This window comes from Dipteris shenzhenensis, chromosome 17, assembly GCF_047967505.1.
Source record: "Dipteris shenzhenensis isolate YYH24624 ecotype China chromosome 17, Dip_SZ_1.0, whole genome shotgun sequence".
In the NCBI taxonomy this organism is placed as follows: Eukaryota; Viridiplantae; Streptophyta; class Polypodiopsida; order Gleicheniales; family Dipteridaceae; genus Dipteris; species Dipteris shenzhenensis.
Window position 1 is genome coordinate 18,223,617 of NC_141612.1, and position 12,501 is coordinate 18,236,117.

Here is a 12,501-nt window from a genome sequence, read left to right on the forward strand (position 1 = left end):
AATCGATGTGGGATAGCAGGCAAGAGGGAAAGGGGTTAGTTGAGAGGACAGAGGTAGGTAGAATGTAATGGGTACGCATACAAGTAAAGGGGATGAATCACTTTTTCTTATACACTGTTGCATTCATATGAATAAAGTTATGTCTGTGAAAAGTTGGGAACAATGTTGGGATATTTTTTTTCCCTTGAAAAATGTGATATTTCTTTTCAAAAAATATATAAAACAAATTTTATCAAATTAATGGAAATGAAGAAGACTTCTTCCCGAGACTAATTTTATCAATTACCCTTAGGAACACATCCCTACAAACCTTATCATAACCCTTATCTAGCCATCTCCCAACATCACCATATTTTGTCCAAAAGCTTGAATAGAGTTTATTGTCAACAACACATCTAATACCTTTTAAAATATGCTTCTCCCAAAGAAACCATGCCACTCCTTTCCAATAAGCTTTGAAATTAAGTCCCTTCTATAAGGATAGAATCTTGGCCAAAATCTTGTAAGAAACATTCAACATTGTAATGGGATTGTGTCCCTAACATGTATTCTACTTGGTTGTTTAGGGAGGAGCTTTACCAGCCCATCATTTTAACATCTTCTCACAGACCAACTTGACTATAAGCCTCATTCACTAGCCCATGATTAACATGACTACAAGCTTCATTAACCATATGGGAAGGAAATAACTTATCAAATAAGCACAAAATCAAGCTACCCCACTAAAACTAAAGTGGGATGTGCCAAAAGTTGCATAGCTTGCTTGTGCCAATACTTTTAGTTTCTTGACAATGTCTCCTTTTAGTAGATTTCCAATCATTGCAGCCACATGTGAGTTGATTTTGTGGACCCATTTTGATTGCCTTATAGATGCCCTTTGAAGTATGTAGTGAACATCCACATATGATTGAAATCATAGACAAAGGCATAGTAAACTCCTTGTTGATGCTTCGATCACTCACCCGCAACTAACCTAAGGTGCTCGGTGTTAACCTGTCCCTGTGCAGTGCTAGATGAAGATGATCGCTCTTGCAATTTTTACGTACGACGTGCTCGAGTGACAGAACAGATGACAACATTAACACTCAGAGCTTGGGGCTTTTTGTTTACAAGAGAGCTATATGATGATGGGAGACTTCCGAGTTCATATACACTTAAGCAAGTGATACTGAGTGCAAGACATTTTGAAGAACAAGAGACTATAAACAAAAATAGTCAACTTATATTGATCTTCTGCTTACAAACAAGTAGTAAGCTTCTTAATCTAGCAAGCTCAAGTGAGAGGGAGAGAACTTGGCACACTGCTTTCTTGTTCTCTACCTCTCCCTGTTTACAACCGCTTTCTACTAACTACGCCAAAACCACCAAGACATTGCGCTCGATGTGCCACACTGCTACTAGCTATTGGTGGATCTACCACAATCTCTTACATCTTCAATTGCTAAAGATGCTTGGTCCAAATCTTCCTCTTCTTTTGAGCAAGTCTACACTCGACAGACCCTACCCATGTTAGCCTGACCCGAGTACTAACATTTCTCCTTAGCTATCCTTGAGCGCAATGTCCTCATGGAATGGTAGGAACCAACCACTACTTGAATGTTGAGGCTCCTAGATAAACTGCGGGGGAACCACAAAGGATGGCGTTGTCATTGGGGTGGTGGATTGGGGCAAGCTGGCAGATTGGAGGGGCCAGCTTCATTTGTAGGTGGAAATTGGGGAGAAGTAGCCAAAGGCTCGGGGCCAAAACTCTGTTGCCCATGGGGAGGTCATGGATATAGCAAGATAATGTTGATGGAGCCATCTTCGAGTTGGTGATCCATTCAATAGTCCAAATCTCAGCCATTGGATCATCATGCGAATTGGTGATGTCCAGGGCCATCTCAAAATTTGTGGCATAGCGGTGAACCAAGGTCACTCTCTCCTAACACTTGGCTAGCAAATCCTTACATAGGACTCAAATGTTAGTTCACATGGCCGCTGCCATTGTGACATGGAACCTCTCGAGCTCCAGCTAAATTTTTTAATATTAAGAAGGAAGCTTAGCGATCAATTGTCATGCTCATCCTCGAAATTATTATACTATCACACGGCTCGCTCTTCTACAATATGATTGAATTCCTTTATATCCCGATCGTACACTCAGATAACGGGATGAGCTAGCCCAAGTACACCTTGATACATAGATTGTGGGGGAGTAGTGAACTCGTCCTCTTCAATCTGCCGCTATGCACGATATCTAATAGGTATCTCCTCTCGGCCTGGTACTCGGTGTACAACTTCAGTACAGTTTTCTTTCCTTGACAAAATTGGCATGGCATACAAAACTTGGTTGGATGTCTAGATTTGCCATGTCACATATGTCTACCAAAATTGTGACTTGTACTGCAGCGTCTACAAAATCGCAGCAAGTCTGGGTGGTCAATCCTACAGTTTACTCGGCCCACTGGATCAAGCAAGAGTAGTGCTTGGGTTGTTACTTCCTCTGCTACCTTATAGCCTGGGGTACCTTCATCTTCATTGGGCTTTGACCCCGAGGTACTTGTCTAAGTATCGATCTTTGAGAGCTCACATACACCAGCCTGGCCTCCTGAATCATCGTGGTCTGGTGGCTGTCTTTGGGGAAGCCTGCGCGGGTGTTCATTTGGAGCTTGAGGAGACGTATGAGGGATTGAAGTTGGGCATATTGCTCCAACTTTTCCTGTAGACGAGTATTATCCTTCCTTAGTTCTATTGCTCCAACTTTTCCTGTAGACGAGTATTATCCTTCCTTAGTTCTTTGGCCATCAGTAGTAGCAGCCTATTAAACCATCGTGGTCTGTTGGCTGTCTTTGGGGAAGCTTGCAGGGGTGTTCATCTGGAGCTTGGAGGAGACGTATGAGGGATTGAAGTTGGGCATATTGCTCCAACTTTTCCAATAGACGTAGTTCTTTGGCATCAGTAGTAGCAACCACTTGTCATAGCCGAGAGTTCTCCTTTTCTAGCATTTCAGATTGAGCTTAGGCCTCCTGATAGAGCTTTGGGTCAACCCTTGTTTGTTGCATCTTCGCCAACATATTTTGCAATTGGATGTTGGCCCCTACAATAGCTATGAGATAATTTTGGGACTTGGTAGCTACCATTTTTAGTATGTCCTCTTCACACTTAAGATTTCCAAAATTCGTTTGCAGCTCGGTGTGGCTTGGCTCAGCTAGGGGTAATTTTGGAGCAGCTCATCATGCACCGCTCTCCTGCTATGTAGGCTCTTGCGCTCTACTATCAGATCTGCGTCGTCTCCATCTCAGGCCCACCGCTGCTCTTTGAAAAACTTCGCCATCTCCTCTTGGTACTGAGTGTAAAGAAATAGATTATAATCTACAACCTAGGGAGGGAGCCAGTGGTTCGCCAAGTAGTCTAGAGCTTGTGCTGCGTGCACTATATTATCCTGAGGATCTGCCACTGGGACTCTGATCTTGGTAATTATTATGTGTCAATAAGGGATCTAGGGAGAATGACTCTAGAACCGGCAGATCTTGTAAAGGAGGAGGAGGCGAGGGTAGTGCAAGAGTTGTGTCTGGAATCTCTATACTACCATGCTGCTGCTTGGGCCGCTGCTTGGCGGGGATGTCTATGGAGACTGCTTGGTGTTGCCTTTGTTTGTTTCCTCGGTAGCTTCTCTGTCCTTTTCTCCCTACGCATTTCACTTCCATCTGTCCCCTTAGCAGAATCTTGAACCACCTGCTCCTCGAAGGTGCCCTTACGTTGTTCCCCTTTGGAGTTTGATCTTACACATGCTCCTCAGAGGTGCCCTTGGGGCTATTTCCCTCTGGAGTTTGTTCCTGTGCATTCTTCTTGTCACTTTGGTTGTTGTCTTCCTGCGCTTGACCCTTCTCTTCTAAGTGGTCTTTGTCATCCTTGTCTCCTTATGAGCCTGCTCCACCTGGTGCTGGAAGAGCATTGGGACATTGTACCTAGCGTGTTGTAAGACAATGATGCAGCATACAAGATGAGGGATGAGCTTGCAGTGCATCTATCCCCTACTCACTGGCTTCAGTTGGGACTCAAACGCCATTTTAAAAGCAGTGAACCAGTCTACTACAAGGTCATCCTCCAATAGTCCCACCAAGCAAGCTACATATTGTCGTGGAAGATAGCGCACACTCTTCTTAAGACCGATGAACTCAGACAAAAATTCCTTAGGCCTTGATGTGTGAAGTCGCGTAGCTATCCTTGTCGACGTAAGCATCGCTTCTTTCAGAAGAGGCTTGCAGGCCTTAGGTGTGCTTTGAAATGAAAAACCTCCTCTACCAATTCTAAGCTCATATGGACATGTATGTCATCTATCACAACGCTGTGATCTTCTTCTCGTCGTATGAATCCAAGATCTCCTCCACCAAATCTTCATTCCACACCTACTTCCATGGATGTCATGAGAACTTTAGGAGATTATTGCTCCTCAAGCAAAAAGAAACTTAGCACTGTTCTGAGTTATCTCCGAGTGCCTTAGCATCAACCCACTTAGTAGCATAGTCAATAGCTACGATGATGTATTTATTCTGTATAAACCTTGCGGGTTTGAAAGGGCCAACAAAATTCAAACTCCATCTTTAAAAAGCTTCCCAAGGTCAAGTGGGTTGTAATGGCATAGACTGATTGGCTAATAACCGTTCAGTGCACTGATAAACATAACAATGCATACATTTAGTCTGAACATCCTTAAACAAGGTTTCCATAATCCAATTTGCAACACTTTTTTGGTAGTTAACCCCCCTTGCAAATGTCCTCCTAAACGACCCGAATGAGCTTCCTACAAAACTATTGCTCACTCGTGCAACCTATCCCATCAATGAAGAACTCCATTTGCACACTAACAATAAATATGCCCACTAATTAAAGTGTATTTTCAAGACTTAAAGGCCAGTTGTCTATGCTTCTCATGAGGCATTGTATCGGGAAATGTACCCTTAGAGAAATAATCCATCAACTCAATTCATGCTCACAATAGTCAACTACAAAGAGTCCAACATCTGGAAGTTTCGTAGTAACTCCCTGAGGATCCTCGAGTGCAAGAAGTCTATATAAGTAGTTAGCTCCTGCATGGATTTTCCCAAGTTTATGAATAATTTTAAAGTTGACCTCTTGAAGAAGAAGCATCCAATGCACAAGGAGACCTCGAATAGCAGTCTTATTAATTAGATAAAGTAATGCTTGATGGTCCACATTAAACAGTTTGTAGGCTTGTGTCTAGATACATGGCATTAGTTATACTAAAACTGAAGATATCGATAGAAAGGACACTACTAGTCGCCAGATGCATGGTGTTACTTATGTTAAAAGTGAAGATACATACTAAAAGGGCCAAGTACTAGTGCATGATTAATGGAGCTAGATATTGGTCTTGCAAGCCCTCTTTTGCCACTAGTCGCATAGCCTTCTTCTTTTGACACTAATCGTATAGCCTTCTTAGCAATCTCTAGCTGACTTTGATCCCACTTCCTTACCTTAGTCCAATTCTGACCATACTCCTTGCAAATCTTAGCACATTCTTGATGTTCTACCATAGTTGTATTTTGTATTATCTTTTGGAGTCCTTTTCCCCACCAAATACTTTGGATACTGACACTTCATCCACCACCCACCCTAGCTAGCACAATCCTTGCTCACCGAAAGAAATCACAACATTGACAATTTGTTCTATACGAAATCACTAGCCCATGTATGTGCTCTAGCTCATTACAATAGGGCAAGTCAAATCTAGCTTTCAATTCATTCTAGTTGACTACGCCAAGTACATTTCCCAACCATAAGATCCTTCATCAACTACCCACCCTAGCCCATATTAAAGCTTCAAACCATGCTAACCCAAAGAAATCACATTGATGGTGGTTTTTAGATAAAAGCAATTAGTTCATGTACGTTCTCTAGCTCATGACAATCAACCATTCATACCCATCTTTCAATGCATTATAGTTGGCTTAGTATATTCTTCTCAATTAAAGGATTGAGCCCAAGTACATTCTCTAGCTCATTTCAATCAAACAATTCAAGTTTTCTATGGGATCTATCCTCATCCACCTTTGTAATTATTCCAATCCCCTCCTAGAAAAGAATGAGCACATTTCAAGAAATTAATTCTATCCATTGAAGCATTTGGATTATACATTACAACTACCATACAAGGGCTGCAAGTAGCAAAGGTAGATATGTCAATAATGAACCTTGAAAAGTTACCAATCAAGATGAGAACGAGTCAACTAGGACCTCCATGAGGTAATATTTTTGTGTCTAACCCAAATCGCCCAAAACTTATAAGTAATAGCACCTATGGAAGTGGATGCTGAAATTCCCATATAAAATCCCTAACAACTATGATTGCACTTGAAGTAAAAGGGATGAAAGGCACAACTAACTCGCAAGGGCAACTGAGCTAGTATTGGCTACAAATGAGCACTAAGAGAGCAATTGTAACCTCCCAAAGGTAACCAAATGGTGAGCAAGGAGATTAACTCCCACTATGGCCATTGCTAGTAACTCTCTTCTATTGGAATTGGTCAAGAAACATATGTAACTGTTCTAGAGAATCCTTAGCAGAGGCCAATTGTGCTCTAAATACTTCCCATTATATTTAGGAAATATGGTTCCCTAAGTATGCAATGAAATTTAATAACAACCATATGAATCGCAAGGAGAGAGTGCTCCAAGAAGAAATTCATTGCTAGATACAACACCACAAGAATTCACTATTGCAAAACCCCAAATAGCAATCTCATTTCAAAGGCTGTGACACTTTTTTTTGGGGGGTGAAATAGGATCACACACTTACTTCACACATATTACCCTTACTACACATAGGATCTTAATCCTAATCCTCAATAGACTTGATGCTAAATAGAATTTACAAATGATTTTTCAAAACATCAATTTTAAATCCCTTTTGTAAGTATACTCATGTTTACAAAACGTATAAATTTTCTAATTAAGAAACCCTTTCTTATGAATGAACATGCTATCTTTCATTTTCCTTAGTAAACTAGTAAATTCCTTGGTATATCGTGGACCAAAGGGACTTGTTATAATAAGGTTTTTAATGAGTTGCATCTTATGAAGCCCCTTGATAACTTGGTTCTTGTCGTGTATCAAGCAATGACATGCTCATAAGCACAACCACAATTGTATCCAAGTTTTGCTTGCTTTCAATACATATGCATCCGACCAACTTAATTAAATGCATACCCTTAAAAAGAAATGGAAATATAATTTTGAAGCTTTTCTGCTAAATTCTTAAGTTGCATGCCTCAATATGCGACTAAGAGTAAAGACAAGGATGCTACTAGAGAGTTTGTAACTAAATCATCCAACAAACAAGATGAACTTGTTGGTCAATGGTCAATTCTGTTCAACATTTTATCTCCTCTATGCATGCACAAATAGTGATATCTAGCCAAGTGATGACGTCTTTACAATTAATCAGCTTCCATCATTGTCCAATACAACAAAGTACATACTTCCCAAACCAATGACATGTCTTTAGCCGATAAATCCTCCCACCGTGAATTGTCACAATAGGTGGCTTTATTAGATCCTAGGAACATTTGGATTTGATTTTTCATCCCTTGTGTGTCCATTAGATGGCTCAAGGTAACCCTCCCTTAAAAAGACAAAGAAAGGATGGATCATAGGAAAAGTACAAGAAATTGAAATTATACTTACATGCAAGCACGCATTCAAGAATGCATATCAAATCATTTGATTAATTCTACAATGAAATATTCCAATAAGTTTATGCTCCAAATTTACTAGTTAGAACTGAAGTGGCGATGAGTAAATTAAGGTGGTTGAGTTTGTTAGTCCAAGTCTTTCTGAAGATCGCATAAAAATATTGTAACTTCAGTCTTCAACAATAAGAGGGCTCTACCCTTTAGCAATTGGCTAGAGTCAATTTAAAACAAGGGAGAAGAAGGCATAAAAGGAATATTGGCAGAAAAGCTGAAAGGTGGATTCAATTAGACCTACCGAGTGTGTGTGTATCCATACAAGCATATACCTAGATGAATCCAAGAACATTCCCAAACTCATCCTCTAAAAACACAACATAGTGCAGTTTCAATCTCACGATAGTCACTCATAAGATTGAAAACCGTAACTCCATCACGCATAGCAGGGACTAGCTACTATGGCATCCCCTCTGACGTAATCAGCGCCCAACAGTGGGTGTAGACCATAATATAAAAATATGCTCTCACACATACAAATCCACACACCCACAGATACTTGAGCATCCATTTATACAAAGTCTTCGTACTGAGTTTTTGTTGGCACTCCGGAGGTGAAGGGCAAACTCAACCAAGACAAAGGCTAGCACTAAAGGAGAAGACTAATCAAAAAGTAGTCCAAATCTCTTCATTCAAGCTACAACTGCTTGTAAAGTCTAAACGATTTCAATTTAGTCTCTCCCAAACGAGCATCTAAATCCAGCTGATAGGGAAACGCACCAATTAAGATAGAAAGAATTATCGCAACACCAGCAAGCCGCAACTTGGATGAAAACTTCACAACGTGAAATCTGCATGTCCGCTAATACGGCAGAAGCATATACCTAGATGAATCCATAAACATTCCCAAACTCATCCTCTAAAAGCACAACATAGTGCAGTTTCAATCTCACGATAGTCACTCATAAGATTGAAAACCATAACTTCATCACGCATAGCAGGGACTAGCTACCATGACATCCCCACTGATGTCATCACCGCCCAACAGTGGGTGTAGACCATAGTATAAAAATATGCTCTCACACATACAAATCCACACCCACACATACTTGAGCATCCATTTATACAAAGTCTTCGTACTGATCTTGTCTGCACTCCGGAGGTGAAGGGCGGCAAACTCAGCCATGACAAAGGCTAGCACTAAAGGAGAAGGCTAATCAAAAAGTAGTCCAAATCTCTTCATTCAAACTACAACTGCTTGTGAAGTCTAAACAATTTCATACAAGCATGTCTAAGTTCATATGTTATGTATATATGCAAGCACAAGCATACAATTCCGACAATATGCTTTTCATTTTGGAAATAGAAGTGCATTACAAGAAGAATTGATTGACCTACGCAAACAATATGATTGTGAAAGGGTGGCTTTTTAACCTTACTCTAGATGAGCACAGTTTCAAATCTCCAAATATGAAAACTGCACATTAATCGACAGAAAAATCAGTTGCAACCAAGCCGAGCAGCCCCTCTCTGAGGCAGCCTTTAAAAAGACTTAATTTTGTGCACCAAAAGCTGCTGTACATATTAGCAAACTCAACCTGCTGCTGCTCCTTTTTGTGAAGTAGAAACTCGTCACGGCAACCTAAAACCTGTGAATTTCCATTTCACAAGTGTCACCTCAGCATCCCGTATATTCTATGGTACAAAATTCACCTGAACACTGGTTCAAAGATCATTAGATCTGACTAGCATCCATGACACCTCATGAGCTGTATAACTTATGTTGACACAACACTGGGCAATGTCTGTCACTGGAGCACTATTCCTGTTCCTCAGACCTGCAAGCACGATCCAAACAAAGTCATTTTACAACACAAGTGTACTGTCACAAAACTCACAAAGCGTGACAACAAGAAAGAGAATGTGTGCATAAAGTCTTACGGCTTCAGATCAAAAGGATGAAAGATACAATACTGACGTAAAGATTTCTATATAATTTATATCATGAGCAACCATATTTCCATAATGCAACTATTTGAAAAGAAGATTGACATTGACAGAATGTTGATATGTATTGTACATATAGATCTCAATGTACAGACTCAAGGGAGTACTTCGTAACATCTAAGAACGAAAAAGCAAAGCAATAGGTCAGCCATAGTCACTATAACTTGCAGTAGAAAACATTATAACTTGCAGTAGAAAACATAAGTACATATTCTACAATGAACAGAGGGAGTGGGACCTGAACAGATCGATGCAAGGCTAGACGGCTTCTCATAGTGAAGGAAAGGAAACAATGACTGGAGGTGAATACCCGACGTCATAGACACGATTGCCAAGGGAGTAGATGCCTTGCAATGAAGAAGAGGTGCTCATGAGGTCATTGATGCCATTGCCCAGGGAGTGAGTGCCTTGTGATGAAGAAGAGGTTGAGGCGGCCTGAATCGCCCGTCAAATCACCCAAGTTATCAAGTGGAAGACCAGATAACCCCTGGATTTGTAGAGGAAACTCCCAAGCCACAGTGCCTCTGCACCGTTCAGGCGTCATCCTTCGTCCACCTTCATAGACTCAGCCTAGGAGATCCATGGTAGTCCAACAGCCTAGCAGATTCGGTGATCCAGATGTATAGAGGCCATAGATGGCTCTTAGACTGACCCTCTCCGCATCATAGCCGGCCTCTTCCTTGGGCACCTCCCTCCTCCGTCTCACAACCACTCTTGGAGCTCATACAGTCCCTCCTACTCACCCCTCTTCCTTTTGAAAGCATCCCCCTAGCCTCATCGCCACCCTCCAGCTCATCTTCTATTTAGCTGTCTCCTGCATGTCGTCACCTTCTAGGATAGCTCTCTTTTCTAAGAAGTCTTTGAGTGACATAGGTTAAGAAGACCTAACAATTTGAACAGAGCAATATGCCTACAAAGGAGAAATACGAGCCAAGATACAGTTCTTGGATATTATGCTTCCCATTGGAATGGTGGAGCAACGGATGCTTCTAGTCACCTGCCAGTTCCGGCTGGAGCAGCTTAGGTGCAGCTGACAATAAAAAGGTCGAGAGATGTAGGACCACAGCACATGGTAGAGAAGAACACACTACCACCCAACCTTAATAAGTTATCCTCCTTGAGTCAAGCAAATATGACTGTAGAGACATCATCCCAAAAAGCGAATAAAAAGGTCGAGAGATGTAGGGCCACATCACATGGTAAAGAAGAATGCACTACCACCCAGCATTAATAAGTTATCCTCCTTGAGTCAAGCATATATGACTGTAGGGACCTCATCCCAAAAGGCAAATATCAGTGAGGTCATGTGTGAGGGTAAGGCCTCAAGCATCCAGTCCCTAGCTTGTAATTTAGAGGGGCGAGACCCATGGATGTGTGCGAATATGGTGGTGGATCTCTCACGTTCCACATCCTTTTGTAACTGCAACAGCTCTTTTTTGAAAATATACATGTTCCGCGGCCAGTGGAATAGAGGATTGACTAAATGGCTCACCATTCAAGGGTTGTGCTTCAACAAATTATGTGGCTAAAGGTTGGTCCTTTTGTGTCAGCAGTTATGATGCAAGGTATGATGCCAACCATGAGATTACTCTCAGTAGTGTCAGTGATGCTTCAGCTGCAGTCAGATATTTTGATAGAGGGGCCTCCAAGCACGTCATTTCAAGGGATAATTTATTTGCTGATTTACAGCCTGCTCCACTTGGCAAGAGAGTATCTTGTGCCAACAATTCTTGGTACCCTGTGAAAGAGTTGGAAAGATTTTGCTGTCATCAGTTGATAGGACTAATTTATGCCTTCCAGATGACCTTTACATGCCAAGGATTACTCATCTTGGAAATGGGGATAAAGGTCTCATCATAATTCATCCCCTTTTGCTGAGAATATCCTTTGGCAACCAATCTTGCCTTGTACCCTATCAATGGTACCATCAGATTTTCTTTTGACTTTGTACACCCACTTTGTCCCAATAGCTTTCTTTCGTATGGGCAAATCCACCAGTTCCATGTATTGTTTTCTGGATAGAATCCAAATCTGGCTTCATGGCTCTCATCCGATGATCACAGTCTTGAGCATCTTCAAAACTGTTAAGTTCATTTGTATCACACAGTGAACTTATCCAAGCCGCATCAGAATAGTTTGCTGCTCCTGTTCCTCTTGAACCAGCCCTTGTCCTATTGGAGACGAGGGCTAAAAGTCTGCTGTCCTGCAGAGTTTGTAATGGCCACCTGGGGACTATTCTAGCTTCCTGTGAAGCAGCTCTCTCCTCTCTGACAACCCCTTCATCATCGGATAGGCTGATCCTGGACCTGATTGGAAGCATCCAAAGGTACTGAGCATCAGTATGTGCCGGCTGAATATTGATCTTAAACTGGCTGCTCGGAAGTGCCTTCAATTGCCAAAGGACGTAACCCTTCAAATATGTCCTAAGAACCTGTATACAGCTGCATAGCCTTCCTCCGTGGTAAATTAAATGAAGAAGTTTTTGTTAGTCAGCCTGTTGGTTTTCAGAATCCAGATGCCTGGTCTGGAAGACAAAAGTATGCAAGATGCATTAGACACTTTATGGCCTGAAACAAGCCCCATGGACTTGGTATGAGAAGATTCATACATAATTGACCAGTCAGGGTCTGCAGAATAGTCCAACCATGAATACCCTTTATGTCAAGAAGGACAAGAAGGATTTGTTGATTGTCATCTTGTACATGGATGATATAATTCTCACAGACAAATGTGGATAGAAAATTGCAGATTTCAAGAATGATGTCAAAGCTTCATTTGAGATGTTTGGTCTGGGGCTGTTTACACT

At 41.4% G+C, this 12,501-nt stretch overlaps 1 protein-coding gene across 2 annotated transcripts in view; it reads right to left on the reverse strand.

Moving 5' to 3' along the window:
- Positions 1-9,092: 9,092 nt before the first annotated feature.
- LOC147891792 (zinc transporter) overlaps positions 9,093-12,501 on the reverse strand; it is a 63,940-nt gene continuing 60,531 nt past the window's right edge. Inside the window, exon 11 of one of the 2 annotated variants that reach the window (XM_087388461.1) lies at positions 9,093-9,526. In XM_087388461.1, coding sequence (XP_087244587.1) covers positions 9,508-9,526 — 19 coding nt within the window. In that variant the 3' untranslated portion in view covers positions 9,093-9,507. The remainder of the gene's footprint in view (positions 9,527-12,501) is intronic. The other variant, XM_087388460.1, reaches the window with a different exon arrangement.